Source organism: Microcaecilia unicolor, chromosome 1 (genome assembly GCF_901765095.1).
Source record: "Microcaecilia unicolor chromosome 1, aMicUni1.1, whole genome shotgun sequence".
Lineage (NCBI taxonomy): Eukaryota > Metazoa > Chordata > Amphibia > Gymnophiona > Siphonopidae > Microcaecilia > Microcaecilia unicolor.
The window spans coordinates 247,424,804-247,446,137 of record NC_044031.1 but is presented as its reverse complement, the minus strand read 5'-3'; the positions used below and the strand labels follow the sequence as shown (position 1 = coordinate 247,446,137).

At 41.0% G+C, this 21,334-nt stretch overlaps 1 protein-coding gene across 1 annotated transcript in view; it reads left to right on the top strand.

Annotated features, from left to right (window-relative positions):
• Positions 1-21,334, top strand: part of ADCY2 (adenylate cyclase 2) — an 812,163-nt gene that overhangs the window by 600,224 nt on the left and 190,605 nt on the right. Inside the window, exons 10-12 of the mRNA XM_030205406.1 lie at positions 2,780-2,956; positions 13,430-13,473; positions 16,763-16,843. Of these exons, the coding sequence (XP_030061266.1) occupies positions 2,780-2,956; positions 13,430-13,473; positions 16,763-16,843 (302 nt within the window). The remainder of the gene's footprint in view (positions 1-2,779; positions 2,957-13,429; positions 13,474-16,762; positions 16,844-21,334) is intronic.

Genomic DNA, 21,334 nt, shown 5'->3' with positions numbered 1-21,334 from the left:
TGCTAATCTGTGAGGATATAGCAAGGCTAAACTTAATTTTTGCTATTGGTTGAATTTCACTGAACAGTGCCAGCAGTGAGAACACTGACGCTGTACGGGATTTGAAACAATACTAAGAATTCAGGCTGCTTTATACTGCTGAATTTCTCATGATATTACTCTAGAATGGGGCAGGTAGAGACTCATGTCTCTAGCTTGGAAGCCTAGGCCTTGTCATTGTAGTCTACTCCTGTGTCTCATATTAAAAACTGTTTCTTTTCCGCATCGGCAAGACAAGTTGTTGTACAACATTAGAGCAAACAAGTTGCAATTTTGAACTTTCCTAGAACATGTGACATCTTAGGAACTATTTTCAGGAAGTGTTGGGCATTGCTGATGTGGATTCTATTGGTATTTCTAAGTTTTACTGTGTCCTTCAAGTGTTTTCCTTAGAACTGAGGTTGAAAAGGGGATCTAGTGATTAATGAAGGGGAATTAGATTTGACAGCATTTTTAGAATTATCTCAGGATAAAAGTTCTACCAGAACCACCCTCCTCGTCCCTTTTGTTAAAAGGTTGATAAAGTGACTGTGCTGATGTGGTTTTTTTTTTTTTTTTTTAACTTCAGAAGAAAAATGTACCTTTTTGCAGACAGAGGATCAATTTGTTTCCTGTTGTTTCTACAGCAACTCAAGCACGTAGAAACCAGTTTTTTCAATTGAAGCCCAAGGTGATATTGCTAAGGGCTACATTTTTCCTTGCTTCTTTGAAAGTGCTTGATTAGTAATACAAGGAACTGGATGGGTTTTTTTTGTTTTTTTTAATTTGCTACATTTGGAGAACTTCCTGAAAGATAAATAATGTAGGGGTGTTGTATGGAGTTTTTGAGTGCTTTTCTAGATTTTTGTTACTTTCTGTTTGGCTCTTCTCTTAATTATGGGGGATATGTGGATTAGTTGTTGCCTTTTGTAATATGTTTGAGATTTACTTGTTAACTTTCTTGGATTTATTTTGTAATTGTATGGATATTTATAAAAATAAAATTCTAAAAAATAGATTTATATATGTAAGTCAGTTCATGTGTATAAGATTTTTTAAAAGGTGCTATTTATACATGTACGTAGCAGCATGCTTAAAACCAGGCTAATTTTATTCTGGGACTTGGGGTTCAGAAGAGTGCTAGAAGTGGGCATTTTGCTCACCTCTGACACTCCTATCCACTTCCTTTGAAACAAAGTTTGTCTTTTGGAGACAGCTTCTTAATTAGCTCATTTGTATGTACTGATATACAAAATCTGCTGCTATATATGTAGGTGGCACCACATACCCACATAGGAAGAAGTTTTATAAAATCATTCCCGTGTATACTGTATATGGCCACATATGTTCATAAATAACCTCATATAAAATACCAATTGACATGCAGGTATGCACCATGACATGATAGCACATACTTTGCTGGTGGGCATGCAAAGAGGAAGAGCTTGGGCAAAGTGAGAGTAGAGTTATTATATACACGCATGGATTATGAAATACTCTCGAGCAGGTGTACATGATAACACCTATATCAGTGCTGCTGAGTATCCTTTCTGATCGCTGTGACACTACCTGGTTAGTGCTGACATAGTATGGAGATGGAGCCAGGAGTTACCAAGTGCCACTGATGTTTAGAGATAGTTATCTGGTTAGTTATCTGGGTAAGTCCTAGTGCCCATCCCAGATTCATATTCATTGCTGGTATCCAGTTTGTACATATTTCAGCCAGCAGTGGGCAGCACGTTTACTGTCGAATGCCAGCGTTAAACCGGGATATTCAATGCCGGGCCATTTCCGGCGACTGGCATTGATTATCTGAGGGGATTTGAACCACTAAAAGGTTAACTGGTTATGCTGATATTCAGCACTAACCACTTAACGTTTTAGCAGTCAAAGATAGACCTGCTATTTAAGCAGCCATTTTGACCACTCAACATAGCCGGTTTACTGAATATCCACACATAACTGGCTGTGTCATGTGATATAGCCAGTTAGGAGTTAGCCACTAACTGGGATATAACCAGTTATTTCCCACTGAATATCTGCAGTTTAGATGCTTAAATGTTATTTAAATGGCCAGGAGCTGTTCCTGGCTGGTTAAATAGTTTTGAATATTGGGAGGCTACTGGTGTTAACTGTAAAATAACATGTCTTAACAGTAACCCATATTGATAACCCTCCTCCCTCCCTTTATATACACACTAATGTACCAATGTATTTTTTTTTTTGCCTTCATCTTCTCAAAACAATTTTAGCCATGCTCTCTAGTAAACTGATTGTATGTAATAAACAGGAACTGACAGTCCTAGTTTTAAATAGAGTTTCCAGCCAATATTCAAAAGTAGTTATCCAGTGAGTAGCTTAAGAGCTTGGGAGGATCTACAGTTTGTGGTGATATTCAAACCACTAACTCAATAGCTAACTGGATAAAGTTATGCCAGCACAAAAGCTGTCCTAACTTTATCTGGCTAGCAGCATGAATATCTTTGCTAACCAGATAGCATCACCAGTTGACTCTGATTCCCAGATATTAAGTACCAGCCAGTATCTGGACACCAGTGCTGAATATCGATTGGGTTTTTACCTGTGGAAGCCAGTGTTTTAAAAAAAACGCTGTGGACTGAATATCAGCCACTTTGTTTTGCTAGATAACAGGATAGAGAACTGTGACTTTCATTAAGACATATTAAAACATCCACTGTATATAATTGTGAATACAAAACCTAAAACTTGTATGCTAATATGTTGTTTTCTTTATAATTAGGGAGAAAGACGCAGTCCTCAGCATCATTTTAGACCAAGACATACATTAGATGGTGCCAAAATGAGAGCCTCTGTCCGCATGACACGATACCTGGAGTCTTGGGGAGCAGCCAAGCCTTTTGCTCATTTACATCACAGAGACAGCATGACCACTGACAATGGAAAAATCAGTACCATGGTAGGGGATTCTAAAACTTATTGTCATCATCTTTCTTTTTTTCGTTGGGATTTTATGGTTTTTCGTGGCAGGTTGATGCTTGTCTGCTAATTGCAAGTATTTCTATTGATCTATATGTTTGTTTCCATGGGGCTTACATGTTAGGCCATCTGATTCTTGAAGATTGCTAATCCAGTCTGATTTTCAGGGTAATCATATGCTGCAAACTAGCATGTTAATTCATACACCAAAAGTATGTATGTATTCCTTGTGAACATTTATTGTGAATATCCTGAAAATTTGTCCTATTTGTACTGTAGACCCTTGGAGTTTTATTTGTGCAAAATGAGATGATATGTATACTCTACCCAGCATTTAACACCCCCCCCCCCTTTTTATTACAGTATACATTGCTTGTGGTGAATAAATTCACAGTATGTCTGGTCTCTTTGTGGTGCTGGTCACATTGAATTTATTTTATTTATTTTTGTTACATTTGTACCCCACGCTTTCCCACTCATGGCAGGCTCAATGCGGCTTACATGGGGCAATGGAGGGTTAAGTGACTTGCCCAGAGTCACAAGGAGCTGCCTGTGCCTGAAGTGGGAATCAAACTCAGTTCCTCAGTTCCCCAGGACCAAAGTCCACCACCCTAACCACTAGGCCACTCTGGGGTAAAACAGTGCATTTTAAATGTAAATGGCCTTTTATATATATAATGCTCAGCCTATATGTGAATAAATATATATATTTATTTATAGTGGCATTTCACATATACTCCTACCCCCTATAGAGGCAAATGTTCCTAGAGGAAGGGTTTGGCCAGAGTTTGGAAAAGTACACATACGTTTTAAAATTCTGAAGTATATATCTATTTTATCTCTGAACAAATATCATCACAAGTGAGGTAGAAATGTGAATAGAAGAATTTTCTAGGATTACGTTTAAAGTGAAAATATGGAAGTTTAGTGCAGTATATACCATCAAAAGTATAAGTATACTTTTCACCAGTGTGGGCAGTTGTAAAATCATCCCCATTATCATCTTTCATAGAAGGAAAACAGCAAGAAAGTAGGTCAGTTTTTATATGCTGGCAGAATTTTTAGATATACAAATACAGTATATAAAATTCACTTATGCCTTTAGCTCCATAGGATTTGGTGGTCAGCATATCCTCTGCATATATTGTTCTAGCAGCTTCCAAATATCCCTAACAGCATTCATAATATTTCACTTTTCTATGACATAAAACTATTCAAAGTTGTCAAAACACATGTGAACTGTGAAAAATTGCAGGAAGAACTTAGGAAAGTGGAAGACAGGGCATCCAAGTGGCAACTGAAATTTAATGTGGATAAATGCAAAGTGATGCGCATTGGGAAGAATAATCTGAATCATAGTTATCTGATGCTAGGGTCCACCTTAAGGAGTCAGCACCCAAGAAAAAGATCTACGTGTCATTGTAGACAATACATTGAAAACTTCTGACCAGTGTTTGGCGGCGGCTAGAAAAGCAAACAGGATACTAGGAATTATTAGGAAAGGGATGCAAAATAAGACCAAGAATATTATAATGCCTCTGTATTGCTCCATGGTGCAACCTCATCTTGCATATTGCATTCAGTTCTGGTCACCATATCTCAAAGATATAGCGGAATTAGAAAAGGTTCAAAGAAGAGCAACCAAAATGATAAAGGGGATGGAACCAGGGGAGTAGCTAGGTGGGGCCACGGGCCCCACAGATTTAGTCCTGGCCCCCTACACTTTCACCCCCCCCTCGCCAACCCTCCCCCACCAGCTTTGACCCCCACTGCCGCCACCGCAAGGTACCTTTACTGGTGGGGTCCCCAACCCCCGCCAGCCTTAGTCTTCTTCAGCGCCAGTCTCCGGCACGTTCGCTCACTTCGCTGATCTGTGCTGTAGGTCCTGGCGTCCTGCACGTCCTTGCGGCAGTGGGTTGAAAGTGGGGGGAGGGGCGGCGGTCAAAAATGGTGGGGGGCGGCAGCTGGGGGAGGCAGGCTAAAATGTGCCCCCCCCCCCCCACCTTGGGCTCTGGACCTCCCTCCCGCAAGGTCTGGATATGCCCCTGGATGGAACACCTCTCCTATGAGGAGAGGCTAAAGAGGGTAGGGCTCTTTAGCTTGAAAAGACATGCAGATGAAAATATGATTGAGGTGTACAAAATCCTGAATGGTGTAGAACAGATAATAGTGAATCAATTTTCCACTTTTCCAAAAAGTACAAAGACTAGGGGACACAATGAAATTACATGGAAATACTTTAAAAACAAATAGGAGGAAATATTTTTTCACTCAAAAAATAATTAAGCTCTGGAACTTGTTGCAAGATGTGGTAACAGTGGTTAGCGTATCCGGGTTTAAAAATGTTTGGACAAGTTCCTGTAGGAAAAGTCCATAGTCTGCTATTGAGATAGACTTGGAGGAAGCCACCGCTTTCCCTGGGATTGGTAGCACGGAATGTTACTACTATCTTCTTATATAATATGAAATTGTTATAGCATAGTCCTTAAGAACATAAGAATAGCCAAAATGGGTCAGACCAATGGTCCATCTAGCCCAGTATCCTGTTTCAAGCAGTGGTTAATCCAGGTCATAAGTACCTGGCAGAAACCCATCAGTAGCAACATTCCATGCTACTAATCCCAGAGCAACAAGCTTCAGAACCAATGTTTTACAGGAAAATTTAGCAATCTAAGGGTCCCTTTTACTAATGCGCAGTGAAAAATGACCTGCACTTGTGTAGGCAGGTATTTTGGGCGCATACAGGTCCATTTTTCAGCGCGCCTGCAAAAAAAGTCCTTTTTTGTGGCTGAAAATGGATGTACGCCAAAATTAAAACCAGCGCACGTCCATTTTCTGCATGAGTCCTTATCGCCACTTAGCGATAAGGTCTCACATTAACCGGGAAGTAATCATTAGCGCACATACAATGTCAATTACCAAGTGGTTTGGACACAATTCAAAAATGGAATTACAGTCCGGGGCACACAGTAGCCTGGTGATAGTTCCAATTTGACGCACGTTGTATGCGCGTAGGCTCCTTAGTAAAAGTACCCCTAAGATTCCTTGCTCAGTACAGATTTTCCATTTCTTCAATTTAAAAGCAGACAGCCAAACTATCTTTAATAGATGAATGTGTTGCACTTTACAGATTTGTGGCCTGAGATACCAATTTATCCATACATTCTTCCACTATAGTTAATCTTGGTTCCTGATATGAAATTTTAGCAACTGTTTAATCAGAGAAGTTACTCAATTGTGCCAAGTTTTTCTGAAGTTTTTTCCAACCTGAATCAAATCAAATAGATTACGGGCCTTGAAACAAATAGATTGAAAACTCTTCAGGACACAAAACACATCTTGAGGGGCATAATTGAACGGGGTGCCCAAGTTTTCCTGAGGGTGTCCCCGCGAAGGGGCAGGGAAACCCTTATTATCGAAACAAGATGGGCATCCATCTTTCGTTTCGATAATATGGTTGAGGATGGCCAAATCTCAACATTTAGGTCGACCTTAGAGATGGTCGACATAAATGTTGAGATGGTCATCCCCGGTTTTTGGCCATAATGGAAACCGAGGATGCCCATCTCAAAAATGGCCAAATCCAACTCATTTGGTCATGGGAGGAGCCAGCATTCGTAGTGCACTGGTTCCCCTAACATGCCAGGACACCAACCGGGCACCCTAGGGGGCACTGCAGTGGACTAACTGATGCACTAACTGAACGGAAAAAGCCTTTGCCTTACCGATCCCTTAGCGATTCGGAAAGGAACGGGCATGCGTGAAGGAAATCGCATGCAAATGAGCTGCTCGCTGTTACCTCATTTGCACACAATTTCCTTCCTAAGGAGGGGAAGCCAGTGCTGAGCAGCCAAGCGTTATGCTGTTCAAAATTACCATCCTGGAAGCCCAGGCCAGATATATTCCACGTATTAAAAAAGGAGGAAGAAAGGCCAATCAAGAGCCGGTATGGTTAAAAAGTGAGGTGAAGGAAGCTATTAGAACTAAAAGAAAATCCTTCAGAAATATGGAAGAGTGACCCAACTGAAAATAATAAGAAACAGCATAAGGAATAGCAAGTCAAATACAAGGCACTGATGAGGAAGGCAAAGAGGGACTTTGAAAAAAAGATTGAATTGGAGGCAAAAACATATAGCAAAAACTTTTCTAGGTATATTAGAAGCAAGAAGCTGGCAAAAGAATCAGTTGGACCACTAGATGACAGAGGGGTAAAAGGCGCACTCAGGGAAGACAAAGCCTTAGTGGAGAAATTAAATTAATTCTTTGCTTCGGTGTTCAACAAAGAAGATTTGGGAGAGATACTAGTGCCAGAAATGGTATTCAAATTTGACGAATCAGAGAAACTGAATGAAATTTCTATAAACAAGGAAGATATAATGGGGCAATTTGACAAATTAAAGAGTAGCAAATCACCTGGACCGGATGGTATTCATCCCAGAGTACTGATAGAACTGAAAAGTAAATTAAATAAGTAATTTATTTTTAAAATCAAGCATGGTACCGGAAGTTTGGAGGGTGGCCATTATGTCGATTTTTTTACAAAATGGTTGCAGAGGTGATTCGGGAAATTATAGACTGGTGAGCCTGATGTCAGTGCCGAGCAATATGGTAGAGACTATTATAAAGAACAAAATTATAGCGCATATTCAAAAGCATGGATTAATGAGACAAAACCAACATGGACTAATGACGGGAAATCTTGCCTCATCAATCTACTGCATTTCTTTGAAGGGGTGAATAAACATGGATAAAGGTGAGCTAGTTGACGTTGTGTATCTGGATTTTCAAAAGGCATTTGACAAACTACTTCATGAAAGACTCTAGAGGAAATTGCAGAGTTTAAAACTGGTTAAAATATAGAAAACAGAGAATAGGGTTAAATGATCAGTATCCTCAGGGGAGAAGGGTAGATAATGGGGTTCTCCAGGGGGTCTGTACTGGGACTGCTGCTTTTTAACATATTTATAAATGATCTAGAGATGGGAGTAACTAGCGAGGTAATTACATTTGCTGATGACACGTGGAGGGGCATAATTGAAAGGGACGTCCAAGTTTTGATGAGGACGTCCTTGCAAAATGTCCCCATCCAGGGGCGAGGAAACCCGTATTTTCGAAACAAGATGGATGTCAATCTTTCATTTCAACAATATGGTCAGGGACGCACAAATCCTGAAATTTGGTTGTCCTTAGAGATGGTCGTCTCTAGACTTGGTTGTTTCTGATTTTCGGCGATAATGGAAACCAAGGACCTCCATCTCAGAAATGACCAAATGCAAGACATTTGGTTATGGGAGGAACCAGCATTTGTAGTGCACTGGTCCCCCTGACATGCCAGGACACCAACCAGGCACCCTAGGGAGCACTGCAGTGGACTTCATAAATTACTCCCAGGAACATAGCTCCCTTACCTTGTGTGCTGAGACCCCAAAACCCACTATCCCCAACTGTACACCACTACCACCCTTATGGGTGAAGGGGTCACCTAGATGTGGGTACAGTGGATTTCTGGTGGGTTTTGGAGGGCTCGCTGTTTCCTCCTTGTTTCTTGTCACAGACTGTATACAAAAAAATAATTCTTCATATAAAGTTTTGGTCTTGACTTTATTGAGTTAAGGATGTAGAGGGATTTGGGGGAGGGGGGGAGAAAAATTAGGGGGGGAAACACTGTTGATTCTGTGTTTGAAGACTTTTAACTGTTCTGATAATTGTATTGTTATGATTGTTCAGTAAAAGATATTGACTATAAATAAGGTTTCAAACCATATAACAAATTTAAATGGTAAAATGTACGTTTTAAGACATGCCTAATCTGAGGCTTCACTGACGAGCCTAACAAAACTGTTAGGTAACGAATCTCAGATCTTACAGACAAACTAACTAGGGACAAACAAATATGTACAGCTAAAGTAATGGGTTTCATCAAAGAGAATGTTTGTCTTTTTTTTTTCTTATCAGGCAGCAGGCATTTGCTCTACTCTCCCTAATAAAGTTAAAGTTTTATCAAGTTTTAGTACTTTGAAAAAAGCTTTAAAAATAATTTTGTTTCAAATATATATTCTTGATAAGTAAATTGTCTTGATAAAGTTTTTACAATTATACTGTCACATCCTAGACTACAATTCAAGTAACTGTAACTTATCAAGAAAGCCTCCGATTTTTTTAGATTTAGCATAAAATTGTTACAACAGAACCAACTTGTGATTTTCTGCATTTCTTTCTCCAGAAGGGATAAAGTAGAATATAAATCATGGGTAATTAGTAAAAAAATATAATAAAAAAGAAAATTAGAATGCTATTAGCCTGAATACATTAATTAAAACCCAAACCTGCAGTAAGCTTATATAAGGGCGTAAGATACAAAACTGTAGAGGGTATCGAACTTGGGTACCAGTATTAAATTGGATCCTGTGTGTTATCCCTCAAATACAAGGAAAACTCTTGAAATACAGTCCCACCAACCTGGAATTCCCTAAACCTCTCAATCATAATTTCATGAAAGACTATCACATGTATCTTTGATTTCTCAGAATCAGCTTCTGGGGACCACTGGTTATAAATCTATTTCTTTACAGTTTTCTACCAGATGGTATTTAGGTATCACTCTCACAGTGTGTGAACAAAGCGACTGCTTTTAACAACCATGGACCTCAACGCTTTCAAGCTTGGCAATTCTATGCTGAATAATTGCTCTTTTCAAAAGAGCGCCAATGCTATTACTGGAGCTATACTCTTATCATTGGTCCTTTATCTTATATTAGAGCGGGTAAAAAACAAACCAATGTAAAAAAAAAAAACTCTATTAAGAGAAAAAACATTGGTTTCTCAAAAAAAAAAAAAACGCTAATATGCACATACACCACTACTGTGAGAGAAATTATCCAAATTATATTTGGTAAAATCTATAATCTGCAATCCATATTTATTAATTTTTTGCAGATTACAAGAGCGCCTTGTTTCGCAAATAAACTTTCTCCTTCAGGAAGAAATATTCCTGAGAGTGATACCCAAATACCATCTGGTAGAAAACTATAAAGAAATAGATGAAAGACTATCCTGCTTATAATCGAACGAGAAAAACGCCCAAGTTCCGACCTAAATCGGGAGATGGACGTTTATCTCACAAAAACGAATAACGCGGTATAATCGAAAGCCGAACTTGGACGTTTTCAACTGCACTCCGTCGCGGAAGCGTACAAAGTTGACGAGGGCATGTCGGAGGCGTGGTGAAGGCGGGACTGGGGCATGGTTATCACCCGAACAGAGATGGGCGCCTTTCGCCGATAATGGAAAAAAAGTATGCGTTTTTAGCTAGAATTTAGGGCACTTTTCCTGGACCCTGTTTTTTCACGAATAAGGCCCCAAAAAGTGCCCTAAATGATCAGATTACCACCAGAGAGAATCGGGGATGACCTCCCCTGACTCCCCCAGTGGTCACTAACCCCCTCCCACCACAAAAAATGATGTTTCACAACTTTTTATTTTCACCCTCAAATGTCATACCCACCTCCCTGGCAGCAGTATGCAGGTCCCTGGAGCAGTTGTTAGGGGGTGCAGTGGACTTCAGGCAGGTGGACCCAGGCCCACCCCCCCCCTACCTGTTACAATTGTGCTGCTTAATGCTTAGTCGTCCAACCCCCCCAAACCCACTGTACCCACATGTAGGTGCCCCCCTTCACCCCTTAGGGCTATAGTAATGGTGTAGACTTGTGGGCAGTGGGTTTTGAGGGGGATTTGGGGGGCTCAACACACAAGGGAAGGGTGCTATGCACCTGGGAGATCTTTTACCTTTTTTTTTGTTTTTGTAAAAGTGTCCCCTAGGGTGCCCAGTTGGTGTCCTGGCATGTGAGGGGGACCAGTGCACTACGAATCCTGGCCCCTCCCACAAACAAATGCCTTGGATTTATTTGTTTTTGAGCTGGGCGCTTTCATTTTCCATTATCGCTGAAAAACAAAAATGCCCAGCTCACAAATTGTCGAATAAAACATGGACGTCTATTTATTTCGAAAATACGGTTCGGTCCGCCCCTTCACGGACCCGTTCTCGGAGATAAACGCCCATGGAGATAGACGTTTTCATTCGATTATGCCCCTCCACATGTAATGTTGCTGATATATCTAAGAACAAGAATAAATATGAAATGTTCCTATCTAATCCCTTGTAAACATCACTGAGCATAGAGGGAAGCAGTTTCAATACCATATTGCAGGCAAATGACAAATTCATAGATGTCAAGAATATAATTATCAGTACAACCTGTTGAAATTCTTGAAAAACTATAAGTCAAATTATTTTTCCTAAAAACGGAATTAAAAAAATAGGACGATAATTTTGATGGATCAGAAACACCTTTCTCCACACTCTTCAGAACAGGCTGTACATGTAACTGTTTCAAATTACAGAGCCTACTATTCGACGGTGACTCATTAACCATCTGACTCGGCACTGGACCCATCTGTTTCTTCTTGCTTTTAACTGCCTGTGTTGGACAACCATCAGCAAGGCAATTTCTTAGGATAAGCCTTTAAGGCTTGCTTAATCTGATCCACATTAATCAGCACAAATTGATTTCACGTCAAAAGATGCAGTAGAAGATGTTTGAGAAACCACACCTATGTATAATAACTCACCCACATCATTATTAATAGACTATCAAGGGCATAATCAAAAGAGAAGGACACCCATCTTCTGACACAAATCAGGAGATGGGCGTCCTTCTCTCAAGGTTGCCCAAATCGGCATAATCGAAAGCCGATTTCGGGCATCCTCAACTGCTTTCCGTCACGGGGATGACCAAAGTTCACAGGGGCGTGTTGGCTGTGTACCAAAGGCGGGACGGGGGCGTGGTTAAGAGATGGGCATCCTCGGCCAATAATAGAAAAAAGAAGGGCGTCCCTGACGAGCATTTCGCCGACTTTACTTAGCCCAATTTTCTTCACGACCAAGCCTTGAAAAGATGCCTGAACTGACCAGATGACCACCAGAGGGAATCGGGGATCACCTCCCCTTACTCCCCCAGTGGTTACTAACCCCCTCCCACCCCCCAAAATGTTTTTAAACATTTTTCCCAGCCTCTATGTCAGCCTCAAATGCAGGGCTTTTTTGAGGGGGTACTGAGTACCGGCACCTTTTCCAGAGTCTGCTAAAATTGACCCATGGACCACAAGTTTTAATAAAAGAGCTCAGGCTGAACATACCAATTCTGTCTTGTCATATATTCTGTGTCTGGTTGCAGGGGGCCTGGCTATTGTGGAGTGAGTCCCTCAGTGATCACCCCACCCCTGGAGGGTGGCCTGCCATTTGAGTACCGGCACCTTTTTTGTTAGAAAAATTACACTGCTCAAATGTCATATCCAGCTCCATGACAGCAGTATGCAGGTCCCTGGAGCAGTTTTTAGTAGGTACTGCAGTTCACTTCAGGCAGGTGGATCCAGGCCCATCCTCCCCCCTACCTGTTACACTTGTGCTGGTAAATGGGAGCCCTCCAAAACCCACATCTAGGTGCTCCCCTTTACCCTTTAAGGGCTATGGTAGTGTTGTACAGTTGTAGGTAGTGGGTTTTGGGGGGGGCTCAGCACCCAAGGTAAGGTTGCTATGTACCATGGGAGCAATTTATGAAGTCCACTGCAGTGCCCCCAAGGGCATGTGAGAGGGACCAGTGCACTACGAATGCTGGCTCCTCCCATGACCAAAGGGCTTGGATTTGGTCGTTTTTGAGATGGGCGTCCTCGGTTTCCATTATGGCCGAAAACCGGGGACAACCATCTCTAAGGTCGACCATCTCAACATTTAGGTCGACCATCTCTTAGGACGACCTGAATGTTGAGATTTGGGCGTCCCTGACCGTATTATCGAAACAAAAGGTGGACGCCCATCTTGTTTCGATAATACGGGATGCCCCGCCCCTTCGCGGGGACATCGTCAGAGATGGACGCCCTTAGAGATGGGCGTCTCCGTTCGAAAATGCCCCTCCACGTTGCCTTTATAAAATAGGCTTTAAATAGGTGCCTTTTTGGAAGGCAGATATAGGTGTCCTTTTATAAAATTATCCCTATCATGGAACAACATGTACTTTTTATTCATACAAGTTGGTAATTTTCAAGTAGCGATTGGCTCTTTCAAAAATGTCCTCTGCAAGCTTACAGCTAAATGTATAAAATATGCTATTGTATAAGCATGCTCTAATGTTGTTAAAATGGGACAGGTGAATAAATAATACGCATTAATGCATGTTTGCATTGTAGGTAACATGGTTGCACCTTTCAGTAAGTCTGTTACTTTTCAGTCTGTTTCCCATGTATATATTTTATCATCTTTATAATTAAAACCTGTGTGGAAATGTTTTGTTGGCATTTTCAGACCAAACCTTGAAAGATTTCAAAAGTAAAGTATGAAATTTTTCCTAAATAAACCTTTAATGTTATTCAATACCTGACTGAAAATGTTCTCTTTTAGGATGTTCCAATGGGTCAATATCACTTTCAGCGTCGCACAGAAAGGTAGGTGTAAATATTGACAGCTGGAACCATATCATTAATTTTTTTTAGCTTCTTAATATTTAATGGTCTACAAATATAAATTATAAATTAAAGATATATAATTATGGTAAGATTCAGCTCTGTGTCATAAAGTTTGTTCCTTTTTAAATGAGAAATGCTACATAAAGTAGATAAAACAGCCAATTAAATTAGCTCTGTTATTTTTTTCTACCATACCTAGAGTGGAGTAGTGAGACCAGCGTTCAAATCCCACTAACATTCTTTGTGGCCTTGGACAAGTGACTTAATTCTCCATTGCTTCAGGTATAAAATTACCACCCCTTTTTCAAAGCTGTACTGCGGTGCTGACATAGCCCATTCTCTTTGTTGAATGGCTGGGTCGGCATTACTGCACTGGAAGCTGCTAGTGCAACTTTGTAAAAGGTGGGTTAGATTGTGAGTCCTCTTAAGACAGGGAAATACCTACTTTACATGAATGCACTTTGAACTACCACTGGAAAAGTGTGAGCTAAATGTTTTAAAGCAGTTCCAAGGCCAGTCTTGGAGTACCCTTTGACAGCCAGGTGTTCAGGATATCCACAATAAATATGCATAAACTTGATTTGCATACATTGCCCTCGTTATATGCAAATCTTTCATGCATATTCATTGTGGATATCCTGAAAACCTCAATGGCAATGGGTACTCCAGGACCAGACTTTTGGAAACACTGCTAAAGAATCCACAGCAAAGGATTACGTATGGCCTAGAATTTTTTTTTTTTAACTTTAAATTTTTATTGAAAACAATTTTGGAAGTTACAACAAATTGCATCAAGAGGGAGACATATCACCACATAACCTCATATTATCAGAACAATACCTCCCAATACCAAAGTAACTTTTCGACTACTCATACCATTCCACACTTTTGATTTTAACCCCCCCCCCCATATCCCCCCAGTTCCCTCCTGCCCTCTTACCACCCTCCAACCAAACTCATATAACCCCCCTATCCCCCACCCATTAAAGAACTCTTAATAACTGGTCCAAATGCGTCCATTCCTCCGCAGTGGGATCATAGTGTCCTAATCTGCGATCTGTCAACTTCTCCAATTCAGCTACCAGTTTTATTTTTACTAATCAGCTGTGTACTGTAGGTCCTCTGCTCTGCTTTCAGCATGAAGCAATACTTGTCTTTGCAGCAGCTAGACGGAGCCGTTTAATATGACACTGCCATTTTAATCCTCTGCGATTGCCCCATCCAAGAAGACACCACTTTGGGTCTCAAGGAAACAAAACCTCCAAGGTGTTAGATAGATTTTTAGTCACCTCTTGCCAAAAGTTCTGTATCAATGAGCAAGTCCACCAAATATGAAAAAAAAAGGTCCCTGTATCAGAGCCACATCTCCAACATTGGTCCGTGGATCCAGGAAACATTGCCTTTATCCTATCAGGTGTATAATACCACCTGCTTAACACCTTATAGGCATTTTCTTTAATTAAGATACATAAAGAAGCCTTGTTCACCTCCAGGCATTTTCTCTTCCATTCAACCACACTCAGTTCGCCCCCCCCCCCCCCCCCCCAATCCTTCTCCCAGGTGGAAATATAGGGTAGTTTTACAAAATCATGGCCCCTGATAAACCCATATATATGTGTAATCACTCTTCCCATTTTACCCATGGAAGCTCACAAATTCTCAAAATGCTCAATATCATCTGGATCCTGACGCAACCACCCCTGGCTTATGATGTAATGCTTAGCCTGTAAATACGCATACAAATTTGATTTTGGCAATCCGTGGGACTCCCTCAATCCCTCAAAAATCCGCAACTCCCCCACATCCAAAAAATTTCGAAACCGGACAAGTCCTTGTTGGGCCCATGCTGCAAAATCCCGCCCCTCATAAACCAGAGGGGAAACCAGGCTCCTGAGTGATTCGGGCAAAGGAAGAAGGGGTGCGTGACCCCAGAAGCCTATACTTGATTATACACCATAGTGACAACAAATGTGATATAAATGGGTTTCGGGTCATCCTCTTATAGTCTCTGATAGAGGCTGAGGCCCACAGGGCCCTGTCTAGGGCGTATCCCTCCATGAATGATTGTTCAGCACAGTTATGGGCGATCGTTCTCACTTACTCCATTCTGAGATCAGTTTTAATTGGGCAGCCCAGTAGTACCAAGCTAAATGGGTAACCCTCTACCCCCCTGCCCTACAGGACTCCACATCACCTTCCTAGATATCCTTGCAGGTCTACCCCCCCCCCCCCCCATACAAAATTTAAAATTTCTGACTGCAAGCGCATTAGCTTGCTCCTTTGAGACCAGAAGTGGGAGAGACAAGGACACAAATAACAGTCTGGGTAATAAGTTCATTTTAACCGCCGATATTCGGCCCCACCATGATAACGCTTGGCTGCTCTGCACTGGCTTCCCCTCCTTAGGAAGGAAATCATGTGCAAATGAGCTAACAGTGAGCAGCTCATTTGCATGCGATTTCCTTCATGCATGCCCATTCCTTTCCGAATCGCTAAGGGAAGGGCTTTTTCCATTCAGTTAGTGCATCAGTTAGTCCACTGCAGTGCCCCCTAGGGTGCCCGGTTGGTGTCCTGGCATGTCAGGGGAACCAGTGCACTATGAATGTTGGCTCCTTCCATGATCAAATGAGTTGGATTTGGTCGTTTTTGAGATGGGCGTCCTTGGTTTCCATTATCACCGAAAACCGGAGACGACCATCTCTAAAGTTGACCATCTCTAAGGTCGACCTAAATGTTGAGATTTGGGCATCCCCGACTGTATTGTTGAAACGAAAGATGGATGCCCATCTTGTTTTGATAATATGGGTTTCCCCGCCCATTCGCGGGGACGTCCTGCGAGGACGCCCTCAGGAAACTTTGGGCACCCCATTCGATTATGCCCCTCCACGTCTACTTTTCCCCAAGTAAAAGACTCAGGGGGGGAGGGTACATGAGAGAGAGAGAGAGAGAGAGAGAGACTGGATGAAGGCTTGGGAGGGGACAACACACCTTTATATTTTACCATTATTTCACGAAACGTGTCAAAATATATTTTGGCCCCCGATAGAAAAAGGTTGGACATGCGTGTTCTAGATTGATGTGTCTAGCAGCTCTTGGTTCTGAATAGACCGCAGCTTTGCTTTTATGGGGTCCTTCCAAATTGCAGAGACAGAGAGAGAGGTTTCTATGGTGATAATGTTGGGATGTTTCACAAATTAGTCAGTATTACAATACTATTCTTAAATATATTGGCTTTTAAACTGTAGCATTTCTCTCTGTTTCATTTCAGAACTAAGTCACAGAAGAAAAGGTTTGAAGAGGAACTGAATGAGAGGATGATTCAGGCCATTGATGGAATAAATGCTCAAAAGTATGTGAGAGTTGTACTTGCTATTGATTTAGGTTACATAGATTGGATACACTGGGGAACAAATCCTGTTCAATGAAAATTCTCTCTTTGCTGAATTCTGTTTGACAAAACTACATTTTACAGTAGGAAATGCATGTGAAAGGCAATTCTAGAATAAGTCACTTAGGGGGTCTTTTACTTAGGCACGCTGGTGTTTTTAGCGTACGCAAAAAATAGGCACGCGCTAAAAATAGGCACGTGCGAAATGCTAAAGGCGCTAATGTAATCCTATGGGTGTCTTTAGTGTTTAGCATGTGCCTATTTTTAACATGTTCTATAAATGCAAGCATGCTTAAGTAAAAGACCCCCTTAGAGACCTGTTTACTAAGGTGCACTAGCATTTTGAGCGTGTGCACAAAATTAACACATGCTAACTGTGTAGGTGCCCATAGGAATATTGTGGGTACCTACACAGCGCGCACTAATGGTTAGGGGTGCTAAAAACACTAGCACACCTCTAGTGCGGCTTAGTAAACAGGGCCCTTATATTTACATGCCAAATGCATGCCTAAATGTAGAGAATACTGACATTTTCACTCTAAGTATACATTTACCAACAAAAATGCGAGTAGATGCCTTATTGGTAGTCTACAGAATTGGAACTCAGCTAGCATAGTGTGTATTTGTAAGAGGAGCATACATTTGGATGGCTGAAATTTAGGTAGGCAACATAGAGAATATTGCAAGTTGCCCATGTGCCTACTATATTTAAGAGCCCCTGTTTATGGGCCTCTATTTACACCAAGTCTATACCTTGAGTATTGTATACAATCCTGGTTGCCATATCTCAAAAACGATATAGCAGAATTTGAAAGGTTCAAAGAAGGGCAATCAAAATGATTAAGGGGATGTTACTCCTCTCATATGAGGAAAGGCTTAAGAGGGTAGGGCTCTACAGCTGGGAAAAGAAAAGACTGAGGAGGATACGATAGAGGTGTACAAACTCCTGAGTGGTGTAGAATGGGTAAATGTGAATTGATTATTTTTTCCAAATAGTAATAAGACTAGGGGACACTCCATGAAGTTACATGATAATATTTTTAAAATGAATAGAAGGAAATATTTTTTCTCTCAATGAATAGTTAAACTCTGTAACACGTTACCAGAGGATGTGGTAACAGTAGTTAGCATATCTAGTTTTAAAAAAGGTTTGAACCAATTCCTGGAGGAAAAGTCCATAGCCTGTTAATAAGATAGATGTGGGGAAAGCCACTGCTCGTCCCTGGAATTGGTAGCATGAAATCTTGCTGCTATTTGGGATTCTGGAAGGCACTTGTGACCAGGATTGGCCATTGTTGGAAGCAGGATTCTGGGCTAGATGAACCATCGGTCTGCCCCAATATGGCATGTTCTTATAGTACCTAAACATAGACATGCTGATGCCAGGTTTACACTAATATTCTATAAAGATCCTTAGGCGCTCACATGTCCCTACAGAAAAGATTCTCTCCTAAATGAAGGCTCCCTCTTGTAGAATTCTCCCATTAAAGACTGTTTTAGATGGTGATATTTAAAGGAGTTAGTATCCTATTCTTTAGGTGATATGTTTACTAAAGCTTAGGAGTTAGCACACTAACTAGCACATGATGTCAGCACATGAGTGCAGTAACCATTATCATGCTGGATTGCTAGCACAGACCAATTTATAAGTTAACTGCACATCATGTTATAGGACAGAAAATGGGTGGGGTATGTTTGGTGAAAGAGAATGGACTACTTCTTGCACTTAGCACACAGTATTGTACCGTGCACTATAACCTGTTAAGGAAGCATAGGTGCATGTACCATATTTAGTGAATACGTTAATGCATGTAAAGAACTTTTCTGTGTGGTAACTGCATGGGGACATGCTGGGAATACCCTCACCATTGTGCACAACCTTTGCACTTACTATGCTTCATTTTTGTGTTTAACATCCTGTGAGTGCAGAATTTTACTGTAGTTTAGTTACCAGGCCCATAAATGTTAGGCTCCTAAATTGGTCCCTTCAAAAATGTACTAGTCATAAAAAGTAGGTGGCAAGAGTTACTAACATGCTGTACTGCACTGCTATGAGCTAACTCCATTTATGTACAATATTAGTAACTGGGTCCCATCACATAAAAAAGACCCTGTGGTAAAATGGCACACATTGACAGTGTCAGAATGTGCTAACACTGTACCAAAGAGAAAATAATTTAATCACTTACTACTGATTTTAAGCACTTGGCTCCTACATTAGGCTATTTTAAGTAACTGAATGCTAGGCCTAACTTTAGAATCATAGGTTCCAAAACTTAGATGAGTATTTGAACTGTAAAATTAGGCTCTTGGAAGAAGTGACCACCCACCTGATTGTAAGTTCCGTGGTTCCCATGCTTATGGGGGCACAAAAAGGAACAAACCAAGAGACATTATTGTTTGCTTCCACAGTTACAAGCAAAATAAGCTAGTAGCAACAAAAGCAAGGGAAACTTTAAGATGGCATAGAGTATCCAGTGCAGAAGCACTTAGCATTGGTGGCTAATAGCAGAGACATCAACAAATGAGAGTGAGCAAAATGAGGAAGGCTGAACCTGGACTGATGATGTCTTTTCGAAGTACGGCTGGACTTTCCGATTTCAGTGGGGAAGGGAAGAAGGGATTTTGAGGAGTTTGCAGAATAAAGTGTTGATCTTTCTTACATCTAATTGAAGGATGGGAAAAAAGGGGGGAGGAAATAGGGATACTGAGGGCCAATGCTCAAAACCTAATGTCGGTATTAGAGGCAATTAGCACCAGACTACTGCGCACATTAATATGCATAGAATTTTCAGAGGGCTCTAGCATAGGAAACAACCTGCATGCCAAAAATGGCCACAAATTGTAATTATATATACTCAAATGAATGTTAATGAGGTCATTTGATATTCTTTCCCAATGCTCAGAGAACAGCGCAGAAACAAATGCTGCCCTTAACACTGGAAACTTACCGCCAGCTTGGGGGTGGCGTTGAAGGTTTTCAAGAGAGGATTTCTTCACAATTTCACACTTTAAAGTTCTGGAAGGAAACCCGTGCAGCCTATAAATGCTGGCACTGAGAAACAAATGTGTGGGTGTCCAAGCAAAACATTAAGTGCAAACACACATCGGTGCCATTCTTCTGCATTTTATGAGCCTTTCAAGTGAAAACAATTTTTGAACCTTTTATATTTAAAAGCACGGAAGAATGGTGCTGATGTGTGCTTGTAGTTCTAGTCTTGCCTGGGCATGTGCACAAGAGCTGCGCTTTTCATGAAGCTCTTGTGCACAGGCGCCAGACACATTCCTCCCCCTTGATTCGGTTTCATAGCATGCATATAATTTGAACACCATTTGCACTGAGCATTGATGAGCTAAGTTTCTCACTGTTCTTGTACTATGGGGCCTGCGCTGTTGGCTCTAGCGCCAGACCTTTGAGCCCCTTGGTCTCTTGGAATATATACCGTAGGGTGATAAATCAAGTAGTGTATCCAGGGGCTAGGTTTCTAGCAATGCAGGTATCTTGGAATTCTGTAATTTACAATTTTGTGTTCATATACAGGCCTAATGCCAACTACAGCCTTTTTATAAGGTGCTGGAAAATAAAATAATGGAGTTAATGATGGGGTCATTGGAACTGAAGAGCCCTAGCCGCTTTAGCCTTTCCTCATAAGGAATTCATTCCATCCCCTTTATCATTTTCATCACCCTTCTCTATACCTTTTCTAATTCCACTATATCTTTTTTGAGATGCGGTGGCCAGAATTGCACACAGTATTCCAGGTGCGGCTACACCATGGAACAATACAAAGGCATTATAACATCTTCATTTTTGTTTTCCATTCCTTTCCTAATAATACCTAACATTCTATTTGCTTTCTTCGCCGCTGCTGCACACTGAGCAGGATGAATTGATAAAAGCATAGAAAAGCATACGTAGAGCATCAAAGTCGAAGAAGTTGCTTTTAGCTCTGAGTTGCTGAAGAGCAAAAAAAACCCTGATTTAATTACCAACGAAATCTGTTGGGAAAAAGAAAAGAGATGAGTCAGGAATAACTCCAAGATATTTGAATAAGAAAATGGCAGGGACTGGGAGATCAAAAAGAATAGGAACATGAGTTGGAAGAGGTAAAGAAACAGTGACCCAGCAGGCTATGGTTTTCTCCAGGTTTAATAGAAGACGCTGAGTTAAAAGCCAAGTAGCTACATCATGCAAACAACGTTGAAGAGTTTGAAGATTGGGTGTTTCATGATCAGTATAATGTACAAGTAAAATGTCATCAGCATAATAAAATGACGAAATCCCATGGGTCTGGATCAGAGTGGTGAGAGGACTAAAAATTAGATTAAATAGAGGGAGAGAGGATAGAACCCTGGGGAATACCACGGGCAAGTGTATGAAAGTTGAGTGTGATGCACAAAAGAAAAGTGTGTTTTTTCAAGTAGGTTGAAAACCATTTTAACATTGACCCA